This window comes from Bombus bifarius, unplaced genomic scaffold (genome assembly GCF_011952205.1).
Source record: "Bombus bifarius isolate JDL3187 unplaced genomic scaffold, Bbif_JDL3187 scf7180000007986, whole genome shotgun sequence".
In the NCBI taxonomy this organism is placed as follows: Eukaryota; Metazoa; Arthropoda; class Insecta; order Hymenoptera; family Apidae; genus Bombus; species Bombus bifarius.
The window spans coordinates 1,259,143-1,277,022 of record NW_022884368.1 but is presented as its reverse complement, the minus strand read 5'-3'; the positions used below and the strand labels follow the sequence as shown (position 1 = coordinate 1,277,022).

The window sequence follows — 17,880 nt, the reverse complement described above, 5'->3', positions numbered from 1 at the left end:
GAATCGACGATAAGCGATCGATAATTTATAACAGGGATCTTTTTTCTTGCAAATAAACCTTAAGGCAAAACGAGAGTGGAATAAACGAAAACAATGTTCGAGGGAAAAAACGAGAAATTTCATAGACGTTGCGGTTTGATTAGTCCTATTCACGAACGATGGAGTGTTACTTTTCTTGAGGAAGAAATGCCGGGCTGCGCTACTGGTCCGACTACTGGCGTATTCTACTGCGAGGCACTAACGAACAACGCCCTTATTTGTAATTAACAGGACAGCCTTGGACGCATTTCGTGTTTCTTGCAACTCTCTCAATCACCTGCCACGTTTTATTCTCACGATCGTTCGTTTGCCTTTCCACCACATTTCCTATGAAACAATTTCCGCCAATTACTCTCTGTACGATTTTTCTACTAATTAAAGGAAATACGGAAACGAAACGGAAGATGACACGGATAGTCGATGACGGGAAAAAGCAAATGATCAATCAGGTAGATATTATTTACATCGTGTGATCGGCAAAGCTTATTCTTGGCATTCGTTGCGAGACTAACGTAAACGCATTAACACCGCGTTGGCGGTAAGACAAAAACTATGAATACTTCAAGGTGGCTAATTTAGGGGAACCGGCGTACTGTGCGCAAGAGATTGGCAAACAGAGAATCGGTGGAATCAGCCGTCGATCGTGCAATGTCACGGCGATCGATCCTCAACTTTGATATCTAAACGATTTCGTTAATCTTTGTAATGCTGCATATTTTTCAACGATCGCGACTCTTTCGCACAGATCCGATCGTATTCGAGAAATCGAAAGAAGGAGTGTCTTCTTGACCCGTCTACACCCTCTGCTCGAGACATATATCTCAGATGGTAATAAAGTTTCTTTCCTCGCGACCATCCTTGTGAGCATTCGTCGTTGTTAGCAGGAAATAGCTTCGCAGCTAATAACATCTGTAGCGTTTAAACGACCATTGGAAGAAAGATTCTTCGTCGTTAGCGTGTTCTTCTATTCAAAATCGATCCCTACGAGGGTTCGCGAGTGCGTTTCTCGGTGGAATATTAGCCCGACGGAAACGCGGCACTAAGTGGCTCGACAGTGACGACTGCGAGGAGTTGGCAACTTCTCGTAACTTTGCGGCGCTCGACATTCTACTTAGGCGTTCGGGCGAAAGCAGAACGGGAGGAGCATTAAACTTGAACCTCGAGGTTCAACGTTTATCGTTTGCTAATTTTACCGCGTGAGGTCATTTCAACGATGTTAACGAACTTCTAATGCGATTTATCGTATTTTTATGTCATTTCATTTCCGACAACTTTTAATTCATTCCTACGATTTCCGCCACTATCTGCTCTTATTGCTCTTTCGCAATCTTCCAAATGATCCACGTTTATCAAATTGCAGAGGGTGGTAATCATTTTTTGGAAATATTTCCGATCTTCCTGACTTTGTAATTGGAAGTGAAACACGAAACGGTCGAGTTATTTTTACTCGGCGAATTATTCGATAGAAAATGTAAAGCTCCTCCTGTACGAGCAAAGGGCAGGCCATACGTGGTCATCGATAGTCACGAAACCGCCATGAAGTTCAAGTATTCATCGACTGCACACCCACTGTACAGAAAATTCAGCGTTTTGCGTGCGCGTTGCCGTGTGTTGGAAATACGCGTTCCACGAACGAGGCATAAAATGTCGTCGAACAGTTTGTTCGAACAAATTGCCCGACGAATTTCAAACGAGTTGGCGTTTACGAAAGCCACGTCTGCGCGTTAAACGGCACGAAAAAACGCTTTTTATAGACGGCACGAAAAAACGCTTTTTATAAACGACATCGAAAAAGTATTCCGGAACGTGATAACCGAGCAAAAACGAAAATGAGATGAAAAGTAGCGACGGAAGAACGTAGAAGGAACAGCGAGTGACGTTCGCTCTGTCAAGAAAAGATGAGCACGGAGACATTAGGTTTTTACGTCAGCACGGATCCAGTCAACTTCGGATAGAAAACGCGAAATAACGTTCGAAGGGGATTCTAAGACGATGTCGAATTATTTTACGATATCCTAGAAATATCCGATCGTAGGAAATATTTGTAAACGCGTGGCGAGAGGTACGCGATCGATGGAACGTTGCTTAAAATTTTAAAAAGTCGTTAGACTGAATTCTTGAAGGAAAAGGCAAAGGGTTTTGTAGAAATACGCGTGAGAAATATTCGAGACTCTGTTTGTTGTGTATTGTAAAAGTATTTGAGATATTTCGACTGACTTTTTAATTCCATTTCGTAATCCGTAGATCGTATTGGATGTTTCTACAAGCCAATGTACTTAAAATTCTACTTCCAAAGCTCGTATCGTGGTTCTTCGAATGAAAAACTTCGAGCAGTAGCCTTTTTATATCGAGAATTTTGCCGAACTCTTAGAGCAAAAGTTGGAAGATATTTTGGTTATTAATCACGTTTCTTACACTCGTGCAACTATCAATCTTTCTTAGAAAAATCTACCAGTCACGAAGGACGTAAAATAGCGAAAAGATCATACATCAAATTTTGAGAATTTCTATCGAAAAAAAAAGGCAAAAGCGGGGAAACCACGTGGAAGAGCATTATCGACATTCGAAGTACAAATTAACGAGGAAACTTTGCGATAGAAGCGAAATATTCAAATATCACGAGCACGATTGATAAAACAATACTTTGAGGAGAATATAGTCACGCGTATCTCCAAATATTTCTATTAACGATCAATTAATTCCAAATCTCCAGATCTACGAATAACTTATTCGTTTTTACGTGATCATTGGTTGACATTAGTCGCTTAACATCCATTTTATATTCGTTCTGTATATTCAACCGCACGTTGTAATACAACGTCCAACTAACGTCTAACTTACTTTTTCTTCTCCTCAAATTTCTCCACGAAACACGAAACGCCTTCATCAAAGGAGCACCGTTCAAAAGGAAAAGTCGGACCAGCTCGTACGTAAAATTCGATTTGTTTTCGCGAAACCAACGAGTACAGTTGGACAGTACACGGTGCAATAGCAACGAATCGATACCGCAACAGTTCGCGAAACCAACTCCGATCGATTCCGCTCTGGTTCGCTCCCCTACGCTTCGAAACGCTCGAGGAGGTAAAATTGCAACGCAAATACCTCACCTGCGTACTTTATCCGCATTCCGATAGCGCGCGTTCGACCTTCGCCGTCGTCAAGTTCACGTCGCGTTGCTTCCACGACCGCGTGCTATTTTCAGAGTCGAGTCCAACTCAATCGAGACGTACCCGCGCCACCTTTTGCAATTTTGCATCCAGCCCCGCTGTAGTTTCCATCGCGTCACGTGCAAAGCAAACGATCAACTTGTTTGTCGAAGAACACCCCGCGCATCTTCCAATCTATCTGTTTCCCGATCCGTTCGACCTGTCCTCGACTGTTTGTTCTTTCAAGCCTATTTTGTTCGTTGAACTTGCGGTTACATCGTTTTGTCTGATTTCCGTGCGATGAGAGTGACACGACGTTATGACAGACTCGTGTTTTCAACGTGTTTATTCTTACGAACTACTATATTAGTACAGGATATTTAATTTATTAGAGGAATATTTGATCGCACGTGGCGAGATCGTTAGGAAACCATGAGAGAGTCGATGTTCGGAAAAAATTGCAATAGATGAAGGTAAAGAGATTATAAGGAAAATTATAAGGAATTCTTCTTTCGTTTAAAAGAAACTCGCTTCGAAGAACACGCCACGCATCTTCGAATCTATCTGTTTCCCTATCCGTTCGATCTGTAATCCATTGTTTGTTCTTTCAAGCCTATTTTATTCGTTGAACTTGCGGTTACATCGTTTTGTCTGATTCGTGTTTTCAACGTTTTTATTCTTACGAACTACTACTATTTAATTTATTAGTAGAATACTTGATCGCACGTGGCGAGATCGTTAGGAAACCGTGAAAGAGTCGATGTTTGGAAAAAATTGCAATAGATCAAGGTAAAGAGATTATAAGGAAAAATATAAGGAATTCTCCTTTCGTTTAAAGGAAACTCGTTTCGAAGAACGAGTAAAGTCGAGCTTCATCGTACGACAGCGCGTATGTATAATTGTACGCCATCTACACACGGTAAACACAATACGGTTCTGCTAGATAAACTTTCATCATAGCGAGGAACGTTCTCAATTTGTACCGTTGACAATGATTCCCGTCCGACGCACATAAAACGAGACACGAGCCAGGCATTGTCTGAGACGCTCGATAAAAAGTCACGGTTATTGTTGAAAGAACGTACGTGGCAAATAACATGCCCGCGATAATTCACGATCTCTGGAAATTCAGGAATGTAGCACAAGCGCTTCCTCGTTATTGCTCTCGGCTCCAAATGATGAGATAAAATCGCGAGATTCTTCGGAACGAAACAAGGATTTACCTTTGGGAAAAGTTGCGTCTGCTCGTTGTTCTAAATGGCGATCTTGCAGGAATGAATCTCGGATGAAGCTCCGTACAATATCGGAATTTTGGAAAATTCCTAGTTTCAAGCGCGTAAGTTCGAATATTGCGAGGACGCAGCCAAGAATGCAACACGGGAACGTAAACTTGGTGGAAAGAGGAAAACCATCGCCGACTGTTTCGATACGGTCGTTTGCTCGGTTCAACAAGTAGTCATAAAACAGACGAGAGCTTAACAAGGCCGGTACTCGGAATTACGACCCTGCATTTATCGTTTGCCAGAAATTTGGAGACCAGATGGTTTCCGGTTTTCCACCAGCCATCCGAACTCCGTTATTCTTCTCTTCTAGCTATCCAATTGAAAAAATGAATGTTACCTAGATGAAATCAAGATCGAGTCTTCCAACCAAAGTCCCTGAGCTTTTTATTTGCACCTTTTTAGACTATAAAATTTATCTTTGTAAAGAGGTTTTAAATGTTAAATGGAAATACGTCGATCCAAAATTTCATTCGCCTCTTTCCTTCGGTTACTTTCGGAGCCTTCAAAATACCTAGCACTTCGCGTCGATCCAGAGCTTCGACACTTCAAAGAGCGCAAAGAATTATGGCTCTCGGTTGAATTTCTAATATATTCGATCGAGCGTGTCATTTTTTTTTTCGCCAACGAACCGTGAAGCGTCTGTGCATTGCGCGCGAACGATGACAAGAGCCAAAGCCGTTAACCTCGATATCAATCAACTTCGCGTATCAGTCTGTTACGTTCACAATCGTATTTCACGTCGAGAGATATTGGGTGGCCATAATTTTGATCTATTTTACGCGATGACGCTGTGAAGTGAAAATTCGCGCAAAAGTCCACTGTAAATGAATAAATAATCCTCGATGATCTTGCCTTCGTTCGATCATTTATCAGCGCTGATCTAACGACTACGAGATTCATTAAACAGGTACGATCGAACGGATTAAGTAGAATAAATCGTCGTCACGTACTGGTTCCCATGACCAGAACCGTGACCAGTTCTTTTATCCTCGATCGCTTATTTAACCAGTGGAGGAAAATCGAGGGCCAATGTCGCGCGATATCCAGTACCATTTTTTCTCCCTTTCACCGTTCAGAAAACTACGCAGCACACGAGCTGCGTGCTCGAGGAGAAGACAAATAGCACCTGTTAAAAGGCGGACCAGATTTATCAATGCTTCTAAAGGTTGGCAGGATACAAATGAAAGAGATCTCTCGATAAATCGTGCAACGTTCAAAGTTAAGACATTCTACGTACGTGATTGAACCATCGTGCGCATGAAAATAAGCTTTTGATGGCACCTGTCGCAAGAGAAACATTTTTGGTATCTCCTATTTCAGAGACCAATTTCCGAGTTCCAAATTTCGAAATCCATCGCGTTTAAAAGGCACGTGGTCACGCTGTTTTAACTATCGATTAATTATAATTATCACCTCGTTCCACTCGGATGGGTCGATATACTTTGTTTAGATCTAATCGGAATTGTACAACATAGCACGCAAGCTTTGAAATCTCGCATCGAGGCAATCCGTTCCTCGAAATAAAGCGTCTATCGGGTTCTGTCACGAAATCATGGCCGTCAGACGAGCGTTTCGACGCTCGTCCACGAACGAGTTAGACAATCGATCGCACACCTTGATGCGCCCGTGCAAATTTCTTTTTCTCCCTACCGTGTATACGAGCCAACGTGTAATCCTGGTCGCGATAACCTTGACTTCCTTACGCCCCGAGCTCGCACTTAGTCTCTAAAGTTAATTCGCAGTTCCTCCAGGGGTTGGCCTCGCGTTCCTACCACCGGAATTATTTACATTCCTGCATTCTTGCTATTTTCAGGGAAGAGATCGCAAGACGACGATTTTTCTATCGACTCGAATTACTCGACGCTGTTACGATTGCGACTTTTAATTAATAGGTGATCGATCTTGAGAACGCGCGGCGAAGTTTTTCCGCTTTCAAGGATAGAATCGAGACGATTCATCTTTGTTTTTCAAATGTTCTTTTAACACAGTTTTTACTTTTCTGCAGCAAGATAAGGCGGTGTTGAGATTGAGGGAGGAAGATATTGGGACTGCTAATCGTGTACAAGTTTTTCGATTTTATCACGAAATCCTACCACTTAAAAGCGAACCGCGCTGCCGTTCGATCATTATACCACAGTATACCATCTATCAGGAGACATTTCAGAGTTGCAAAATCCAATTTCCTGTGAAATTTACATGGGTGAGTCTACGCGTCGTAATACAAAGCCTTGTTGCTTACGAAACGCGAAGAGACAGATTTTCGTTTAACTTCGATCGACCTACCATTCGTGAAACAGTGACTCGTTAACGCTTTTCCGAGCGCGTAAGCACGACGTTGCACGTTCCGCTCTCGAAGAAGAAAAAATAAAGAAAACGCGTAACATTTACGCCGAGTGCACGCATGACAGATGTTCTAAATTGACTTTGCTGCGATTTGACTTTTGCAATTTGGAAAAACCAAATCTCGACACGCACCGCGATCGCAGAATGTCGAATTTCTCGGTTCGATTCCTCGCCACGCATCGCAACATGATTTACGATAATCTGGTTTACAGCAAGCAAACGCGATTCAGCAAATTCTTTGATCCCAGTGTACATAGTTGCATGCACAATTAACCACGATCGATTACCGATATTTTAGTTTCTACTTTATACCCTTGCCTTGATATCGAATTATCGAAACAGTGGAAAAAGTGAGTCATTGAAGCGATTGCCGTTGTAAATAATTGTTCAGAAACACGCGAATCGCTGGTTGAACGAGCAACTCCGAACAATTGCATCGAGGCGTGGAGAACTTTACTTATCCTCGTTCGAGTTTGACGTTTGTTCGAGCTGCAACGCGGATTTGTTTAACTTGCGTCAAAACTAATTTCCACGATTAGTTCGCTTTACTTCGAACGTGTTTTCGCCAGAATTAACGCCTACGAAATGGCATCTTAAATACATTGTATAAAATATTACGAAACGAGAGTTTAGAACTGAATGTTCGAAAGCATTTGATCTTTCGTTCCAAGTTTACTCGATGGCAAATATTTGGACACAACGACGAGCCGCTTTTACAGTCGCTCTGTTCTCGGTTAAATAGTTTTATCTGCGTTCGATAGTTGAGCGAAGCCAACCCGGCGCGGCGGGACGAATAGTTGGCAAACGCGATATCTAATGGACCCTGTTTCTGAACCGATAGTTTCCTTAATTAGACTATTCTCGGACTATATCTCCGATGTTCGTCAAGCCAACGACACACAGTGGCCTTTTATATCTGACAAGTGAACTCGATGGCAATCTCACTGTAGCGCTTGTTCAAGTAACTTGCCTGACGATTAGCGTTACCCTCGATGCTGAAAGATGCTGGACATTCGAATCTTTGATTCCATGCGTGGGGTAAATCTCGCGGCTTGGCGATCGTAGAGTATAGAGTATATCGCTTCAAACTGAAAGCTCGCTATAATTTTCTCTAAACTATAAAGTTTATTACGAGAGCCTTGCCATTTGGATAAAACCGATCCTTGAATCACAAGCAATTAATAAAGTTTAAAAAGTACATACTTCGAATGGCGATGGTTTTACAATTTTAAGCAACTTTAATTTATTTCATATTCGTCAAACTTTCTATCTTTAAACGCTATTAAGAAGATCCCATTTAGATCAACTTCTCTCCGAATATGTACCTTACTTCGGACGCAGGAGTTAACTGTACTTCTAAAGTCTCGTAAAGGTCCAATCCCGCTACACTTAAACCCTGCTATAACCCTAAATCTACCTAGACTAACAGCTCTTCGATCCCCCTGTACGACATTCAAAGCAAAGCGATATATATTTACATGCTAAACATCTTTCTGCAGCGACAGGTAGGCAATTTCCATATCACACGGTGATACGAAGAATTAAGTAAGCTGAACAGACTTAAATTCGCAGGTGCTCGGAATCGGGTTTTTGTTCGTGACGGTGTTAGTCACATCGTCTACGGGTGTGTCACGAGGCGACGGAAATTGCAATTAATTCGGGAACACGTGGGCACGTGGCCTCGCTAACCACCGCGATGCATAATGAAACGGATGGTGAATGAAACATGAAGCGACGCGAATCGTTCCAAATCGCCAGCATCACGAAATAGTAGGTTCCCTTCGGAGGGAAACTTGTCGAGTAACAACTTGAAACTGCGCTACCTCTGCCCTAAGCTTCGATATTATTCAACTTTACCAACTTTGTACTCCAGATAGCACGTGGAAAATTCATGTCCTTCTAATATTTTCTAATATCACCTGCATTCTTCTAAACTATTGTTCGTGAGGAAGAAAGATTGCCTCGACTCCTATGTATAGCGAAGCGTTGATCGGTAGTATGCATCAGTCGAATAACGTTGAGTCGAATATTCTTTAAAACTGAAGAAATACGTTTTGACCTAGGGATGACAAACGTTGATAATCAGTGATAATAGCGTTATGATTCGTTGGATATCGGTTTGATAACTAAAAGCAAGGCGTACAAAATCGAATGTTCTGTGGAGCGAAGGGATCTGCCCGATTGAAACTAGACGGTGCGGTGGTCTCTTTGTGCGGCTGACCGCGCATCGATCAAACGTGTATCTTTGGATCTGGTTTAAGTTTATCTTGCCGATCCTGTATGCAGAGCATGTTGACTTAACAGGTACCCTGGAATAGGCAACAATGAAATCCATTATTCCATGTATATAACCAAATTCGACAAACTATAGGTAATCATTCTTGAGCATGACATATCGCTTGAAAACTATCTGGTTTAACCGACATTGAAAATTTACCAACCAGAGGGAAAGAGTGAAATATCTCGTGTCATTGATCAAAAGATTCTCGATTAACTGTCATTCAGCTACCCTGCGAGTATTGTTTTAATAACGCGTTGGTACCGGGAACACGTGAGTGGAATGTCATAAACGAGACGATAGGAAGATCTCGCCATCACTTTTCCTACCCTATCTCTTAAGCTGTGTTGTAAATTCGGCTTCGACACTAGGGGATCGTTCATCATACGTGGCGAACTTGGATACACTAGTTTCGACATAGAATGTCATCGCTGCTCTGTGGTCAGGTCGTGTCATTTATGTCCCGAGACTAAAGTTTCGGTCAAATTTGCAATTGGGCGGCGTGTTCATTGTCGCACGAGTCACGCTGATAGATCACGAGCACCCAGGGTTATTGTTCGTCGCTATAATTAATTTCCAGGCATAATTGACCGCATGCAAGTAGATTTAGCGCATGCAACAATTTTGTCTCTAAGCAGAAATATTTCAAGATAAAAAGAAAGAGGATCATGTTCATCGAAGGAGACTTTCTACTATAGATCTTTGAACAAATTGATTGTTCTTTTCTAGTTCTCTTAAGAAACTTGGTACGTAAGTCTACGATATAACAAGGTTAGTAAGAAAAGTTTGTTCGAAACGCGAGGAATTTATTGGCAATCAACTCCTCGGAGTTTGCTAACACGTTGCATCAGTTATTTTCGTATTTACGTAAATATGGATGCATCTGAGTTTATTTTAATCGAAATAAAGCCCATGCTGGTAATCGTGTGACAAGTACTCTTATACCGTACGGTCGGAAAATGAAAGAAAAACTGCAGTGAAAGATACGTGCAAGTGGTTTCGCGGATTCGACGCACTTAGCTAGGAAACTTCGTAGTTTTGTTGTTCAAATGGCCATGTGTACGTACAAGGAGTTACATAAGAGCGCCTTAAAACGCAGTAAAATGATTTAATAAATATTGATGATGACAGTAATGCGCAAACTAATCGCTTAATTTATGCGTGATCGTAAATTGTTCTACCGACGCGGCTTAGCGACGAGTAAAATATCATTCTTGAACGAATAAATTTCGCGAACCTAGTCTACGGGATAATTCAAATGTTTTGAATATAAATTATTCAGTCGAGTGAAAGTTTTCTGCATTTCTGTCATAGTAAATACCTCTATGTTGCGATGAATAGCATTTCACGCTCCGCAAATCAGCTTACATGGAAAGTGTATTGTTTAAACGTAAAATATAATTTTTAACACAACATTGACATAACTCTGTAACGATCTGCATAAGCGATAATGTTATGAGAATAGAAGAATACATAATTATTAACAGCTTACTCAGTGACATACGGAAATGACATCTCATAAAGAATGCGAAAACTTTTTGCCCAATTCAATAAATTCTTCCTTCTTAACTTCGTTCCTCTTTTTCCATTCTTCCTTTTTTTCTTAGATCTTGTTCTTTTCCGCCTCCGCCTTTTCCGTTTCTTTTGCTCATCCCTTCGATACGAAAAATCCAACGATCATTTTCGCCGCAGCGAACGCGAAAGAAACGACGATCTATTTAAAAGTTGGAGAAGAAGCTTATTTATTAGTCAGCCTTTGTTAAACCGAACGACATTTAGATACAAAGTAACTGGAGGATCTCGCGGTAAGGCCACCAAGGCCGAAGTGCTCGTTCCGATTCGACCGTCTAAAACTTTATTCGTTCGCTATAGAAATCCAATTTCCTTTATTACGAACTCCTGGCCGGCAACTTTCAGGAATCGACAGGGAAATCTCATAGAAACCGCGGTTTCTTACTCTGTTTGCATTCCAATGGCAAATAATAAGTAAGTGGAACAGCAGTCGTATGAAGCCTACGTAAACGGTGATCCTTGTGCATTTCGCGACTTTCTATCGTATAACGCATCCTGGCCGCGTGATTTTCCCCTGTTCGAACAAACGAGAGCCCGAACAACTGCACCGGACATTGGTCATTTGAATTTCTCCACGAGAGAAATATAATATATTTAAACTACGAAGTTTCCTGATTAATTGTCCAAAACCATCCAAAGAAAATAAATGTATGCTTTCTAGCACGTCGACTGCCATAATGGTTTAAATTCTCTAGAATTATTACGGAATTGAACGGTATAGGTAATATCGTTATGTTATTAAACGGAAAGCATTGGAAACAAAAGAAATGGCTAACTTACCGGTGTCATAGAGCGGACAGGGCATGTAGGCATACCGCTGTTCCGGATGTACTACAGACTTGTTCCTCTGTCCGCTGGTCATGGTCGCGAATTTGGTCACGTATTGCAGGAACTTGTCATAGAAAAGGAGGAAGGTTGTTCGAATTATCGTTAAGACGGTATGGTAGTCCTTGGTTCACTGGATCCGGCCCGATCGGGGGGAAGTAATATAAGAAAAGGGCAGGAAGATTATTCCAAGATGGCCATAGGTAACTGCATCCTGCGATAGTCGAGCGTGCCGTGACGCATGGGTTGCCGGGCCTCTTCGCAAATTAACCAATTAAGATGGCCGTGTTGTTTCCGTGCCAATTAGGCACCGCTCCTGATGACCATGTATGCGCGCGTCTATGTGAGGACGTCGTCACTTAATTAACACCGAAATATCCGACTTCTTCTCTTTGTGGACTTGGTTTTCCTTCTGGCTGCACCGCGGCTTCACCTTCGCAAGAGGCATACAGGTAAGGAATGGTACTTAACGTTTCCCGATCATTTATTTCTAGTCACGCGAATGTCGCGATTCTGTTCACTTCGAAAGCGCGGGAAAATGGCGTGTCTCATCGATCGTTACATCGATAATGTAATACGTTTCGTGGTAAAGTTAAAATGGAAACACATGATTTGTCCACATATTGTGAATAGAAAAGATATTATTACGGTCACGAAATCGATCACACGTTAAAGCTTACATGCTTCGAGAACAGTGATTTGATATGCCTAGAGAAAGATAAGAAGTTCGGGACCTCTGTAACATACAATTTGGAAAGAGAATTCTAAAAGTACACAATTTGCTACTTTCACGCCAGACACATATACATATTAGAAAGAAATTTGACGATTAATTCACAAGTGACTTTTCTAGTTTCAAGCTCCGAATGTGTCAATCGGTGTCGTTGATTAATGCCGTAATTTAAGATTTCACTATATATTTTCCGCCGTATATACATAAAATTCGTCGCCATAACGTATCTAAATCCTTACACGAGTGATACTTGTGTTTCTTCATTTCGTTCGGTACCGCCAAGATCAGTGACAGCCTCCGACCACTGAGTTTGTTAATAGATTACAAACCTATTAGCGGGTCTAAAGTTTCCCCACACCACGCCCCCTTTCCTGTTTTCGTGAATTCTGAACTTCTTTCGATATACTAAAAGGGGGCGCCACCAGTTTAATATTGACATAAATAGCTAAAGATCGTTGATCAAGTGCATCACACGTTTCGCGGGAAATAAGGTGCGTGCCTTACGTGTTAAATGTTTGCGTTTTCGTGTTAGATTCGTCGCGAAAGATACGAAACTAAGCGAATTACCACCAAGATTTATGTCCTTATCTATAGCGGTATATTTTTAATATGTAAATAACCGGGGATAATCGCCGGGTAATTCGCGGAGTGATAAAAGATGCACGGTCATCGAGAAAATCGTCGCATCAACGCTGTTATCGAAAACGGAAGTATTGGAGCATCGCGATAAATTACCGGTGTTGTTTTTTATGCTGCCACGGTATATGTGATCGGTACTTGAATCGAGTGCCTCTTCGTAGCAATACGCTCAAGCTGACTCGGTGACTTTATCGACATTTATACGTGAAAATCACAGGAGAAATTGATGTAGTCGCGAGATCGTGATAACTTTGCCGAGCGTTCTTCGTTCGACATCTCGTTATACCGCCATAACGAACCCAGCTGCGATATCGCCAACCAACGATGGAATTAAAGATATTAAAATCAATAACAAATACCTGATTCTCTAAAGATTTGGAAGAATTAGCCCATTATCCGAGGGCTCTTGGGACACGCTTGGGTGAACATTAATGCTGCATTTTACTTTCTACGAACTCGCAAACTGCACAATGGTCTCGTCGGTTAACACACCAGGTATGAATGATGAGTTTAAAGTGACAAACGATGCTGCGTTCTTTGTTTAGATCCTCTCTCTTCGCTATTTATTTGTTTGAATAAAGTTTGAAGTAAAAAATTCGCGGATGCGACGCGAACATTAAAGAACGGATATGAATTTCGCAGGAAATTCTGGCTTCTGACGCGTGGTTAATTATTTTCTAATTTAGAAGCGTTTATCGCGACATAAATAAAGCTGTAACGCGCACGCGTTAGTCGACTACGACAATATGACTGAACATGTAATTTACGAGATTGGTCACTGACTTCGACTGTAACAAATCGTTATCGCTGAAACACGTATTATGCGGTATTACGGGGTTTCTTACGTGACCAATCGAATTACGAAATATGCAAAACGAATGAAACAATTTCTTGAAATGTAGCAAACGGGTCATTAGATACGAAACATCTCGTATAATTTGTAGAAGAGATATAACGAGATCGTGAATTAGAACATTAATTGGCGACATACTCGAAGTCGTATGCATTTTAATGGCTTCCGGGCCATTTATTAATTTATATATACAACTTCTTTACAAAATTGCAGATTATGTTCTTGCAAAGTCCGTTCCTAGTTTATATACAGCACATCGGTGTTTGGCATACTGTCCGCCATACTTGTGTCTAAAATTACTGTTTTGACTCTTAAAGCGTAAACTTCAACACACCTGACTGACTTTACAAGCCTAATATACTTAGTTCACTCACAGTACATTCACCATGGCATACATATACTACAACGTAAAATCGATAAATGTTAATTTTTCACGCGATATTAAATGAAGTCGTCCGCAAGGAAAAAAATAACAAAGAGTTGGAGGAGAAACGCTAAACCACGAAGCTTTGTACGGCTTAAAAACCATTCACCAATCGCGAGCGGGAATTTTAATTTGGTTAATGCTGGCGGAAAGGAAAGAGGTTAGGAACACTGGGCCGGTTATTGTCGAATGGCCGTTGAAAGGCTTATAATTGGATTCTTTTGTGAGAAGGAAATCAAGCCTAACGCGATTTAGTTTCATTCAGATCCGATGTCGGTCGATTAACCTCCATTGAATCGCGCACCTTCTAGATGGCGATAGCCATTAACTTCGATATTTATCGTTGCTGCACAAACAAGTATGGATCGTCCGGCTCGATTTTGCTTCAGTTGCTGGAAAACTGAACACGAGGAAACGTTTCTCGCTCTGCTAGCAGTGAAACGCGATAAACATTCGATTCTTTGACTTGTTCCATTCTCGTATTTCACGGGAAATGAAATTTGTGCGTCGCGACTACGACGCGTTACATGACAAAAGGATCCTTCGAAATTTTTTCGCGTAAATTATTTGACCTTTCGATCTATAATATTTAATCTTAGCTTACGCGTTATTTATATGATGAATATAAAAAATGAGCGTTCGAATAGGTCAATGTCGTATACATAGTGATAACTCGTGCGATCCATGGAAGTATTAGAAAATTTTGACCGTTGACTGATGACAGAAAAGTTTGTTTTTTTTTTTTTTTGGTAAAGAGAATTCTTTAACACCAATAAACATCGTTTAAAATCTGTATCGTTCGAAAGAAATACGTTCAGGATTCAAAATGGCTGTAGAATCAAGTAGCCAGGTGCTTGTTACGATTTAGGATTCGCGGCACGTGGACCGGGATTGCTGATTTTCAATCGGAGTGCACGCAAGCGAATTTCGATCGCGTCTGATCAGAATACGAAGAATGCTAAGCGAACCGATGACGCGTGTTTGCAACGTGTCAAAGAGTTACGGAAGGGTCTGCTTCCGGTCCTCTTAAAAGCCCTCATTTTTAGACCGAATCGTGTGATACATGGCGCGTCTCTAAAAAGGAATAAAAGAAATGGGAAAAGGAATTTCATTGCAAGGAAGAAAATTCGAGAGAAATGTTTTCTCCCGACGCGATACAGCTTCTTTTTCTTTCTTTTTTTTCTTTTTTCGTGTTTTGGGCGTTGCGGTGGAAAGGTTGAAGAGAGTGGAGCTTAATAAGCTGAGAAGCTTCTCCTCTCGACTTGTTGAGAATAGCGTAAACTAGGTCTGCTTATTTGGCTGCTTTGAGGCAATAGCGTGTTCAAGTTGAAAAATTAGTTGGTACCTCAAGAAGAGAAAAGAAAGAAAATATTTTGCCCATTGCTCCATCCACTGGTCGAGAGTACTACAAACGGCAACAAACAAATATTTTATCTACATTTCAATTTTTCGAACGTGCTGCTTCGAACGCGAACATCCAACGTTTCGTTCCAATCGTATATTTTACGCGAAACTTGAACATCATTGTTTGAAAAAAAAAAAAGAGAAAAGAGAGGCAAATTAAGCGAATCGCTATCGTAGCGATCTACAAACTGTTCAGGAATACCAATATTTTCACACAAGCTACAAATATCGTTCCGTTGTTCAAACACGAAACATGTGACCGTATTAGATAAACGACCAATAACAGTACACTTTCGAACCCTTTCCACCCTTCCCAGTGAGAGCACCCCTTCTACCTTTCACGTCAACACCACGTGGATTCCGGTTGCTGGCTTCTACACTGGTTCTCGCCACTCGCTGTCCAACCGGCCGATAGAATCTCCTCTTATGCCCGACTCTTCTTAAATCCTGCCGTGATCTATGTAGGTGGTGTTTGCAAGGATGCCGGCTGTCGAGTCGCGCGCGTTCCTACCAGCCGAATGGACAATTTGATCGTCACGCAGCCGTCGTGCGAACGAGCCACGAGGCGAACTGCACGGTTCACGGGCCGACACTCGACTGGACCGCGGTGGTTTGAGTCGGGGGGTGAAATGGAGAAAGGCAGAAACAGCGAGGCAGAAAGAGAGGAGGATCGCAAGGGATGAAGGAGAGAGCGTAATGCCGGGCGCGTGGAAATAGAAGACACGTTAAACGCGGAAGAGGAGGATCAGAGTGGAGAAGGGAAAGGACGGAACGAAAGTTAACCAGGTGGAAGAGAGAGAGAGAGAGAGACGAAGGAATGATAGAGGGAAAGAAGGAGGAGGGTGAACGACGAGACGAAGGAGTAGGAAGGGGATACGAAGAAAGAAAACTAGATAGAGAAAGGGCTGAAGAAGGACAGAGAGGATAGAGAGGGAGGATGCTGCGGATGCGGAGCAGAAACTCAGTCCGTCTCCGTCTGGCTTCGCCGCAGCGCGTCGCGGCGCATTTCATCCCCCTTTCGAGCCCCGAGCAACCCACCACCCTCGTCGCCGGTCCCTTCGCCCCTCTCGCGCCACCACGAAACCCCCTACACTAACCCCCGGTTCCATGTCGCAATGTATCTGCAGTCGGAAGCAGAGACCCCGCTATGCCTTCGAGACACCACCGTGAAAAGCCGGTCCTCGTTTCTTCACGGTTAATACCCTACCTTCCTCGCGTTCACCAACCACCATCGTCTTTTCTCTTCTCTCCTTCTTCCGACCCTCGTGCTACCTCGCTTTCTGTCCTTCCCTCACGGGAGACGAGAACTCGCTCTGCTGTCTCTTTTTTTGCCGATCCACCCCCGAGAGCCGTTACTCCGTCTCCCCTTGTGAAGAGGATAGAAACGCGCGAGGACAAGTCTATAGGAGAAACGGGACCGTCTCGATGGACGGAAAGGAGTACTCGAGGGACGGTTTAAAGAGCGGTTTACTCTGTCTTAAGGGGGAAGGTAATTGCTGCACGTTGAAGAAGGGGCTGTTGTTGCGTCGAGGATACTATTCCACAGATTCGACGACGCGGGGATACTTGACAAAGAAATCGGTCATTTCGGAATATCGATGATTCCGTTGGCAGACTGGTCTTCGAGTATTCCATTAGTAATTCGATCTCCGAATCGTCCAAAGAATATGAATAAACAGATGGCGGGTTTAAATCAACGTCCGCTGTAGGAGAGTATTACAAAAATATCCAATCAATACCGCCCCCGGATAAAACACAAGCACGTGCTTCCGTTCCTGCCAAAAGACAAATCATACGTCGCGCTGTATCCTCGATCTTTGTCGATCCATATCTCTCGACGGAAAGTTATCAAGGGGCGAATATCGAGGCAAAACATCGTATCTACGGCGAGAGCCGATTTTAAATCGCTCTACTCGACGCTTGAAAAAGAGGGCTAGCCCGAAGGCAGAAGAATTCTTAATCGACTTCCGTTCTGGATCGTTGCTTTCCCCTCGCGTTCGACGAACAGAAAAGATCAGTTCGATCGATCTTATCCAGGCTGCTTGTACAACCAACGGGAAACGCGTATAAAAAATGTAAGCTCCGGATGATTAACCGGTTTTATTTGGAAAGTAACGCGAAACGTGTACGCGGCGATAGTAAGCGGATAACCAGAAACGACATTGTAACCCCAGTAACCGGAAACGGAATTACTAGGATTCGAAGGAAATGCGCGCGGATCTCGCGGTTTGGAGGCTGTGCCGCATTTTTTTCAATCATCCGTTCGGAGTGGAGTGTGGCAATAGCCAGTTCGAAAAAGAGCAATTCGGACGGACGCGAGCAGAGCCCTCCGAACGTAAAA

General features: G+C 42.5%; 1 protein-coding gene across 6 annotated transcripts in view; it reads right to left on the bottom strand.

Moving 5' to 3' along the window:
* LOC117205026 overlaps positions 1–16,310 on the bottom strand; it is a 30,282-nt gene extending 13,972 nt beyond the window's left edge. Inside the window, exons 1-2 of one of the 6 annotated variants that reach the window (XM_033443063.1) lie at positions 15,875–16,310; positions 11,442–11,919 (exon numbers count right to left, since the gene is read on the bottom strand). In XM_033443063.1, the coding sequence (XP_033298954.1) occupies positions 11,442–11,474 (33 nt within the window). In that variant the 5' untranslated portion in view covers positions 11,475–11,919; positions 15,875–16,310. Of the gene's footprint in view, positions 1–11,441; positions 11,920–12,166; positions 12,182–12,458; positions 12,525–15,874 lie in introns of those variants that run through there. The other 5 variants (XM_033443057.1, XM_033443061.1, XM_033443064.1 and 2 more) reach the window with 5 other exon arrangements.
* Positions 16,311–17,880: the final 1,570 nt, after the last annotated feature.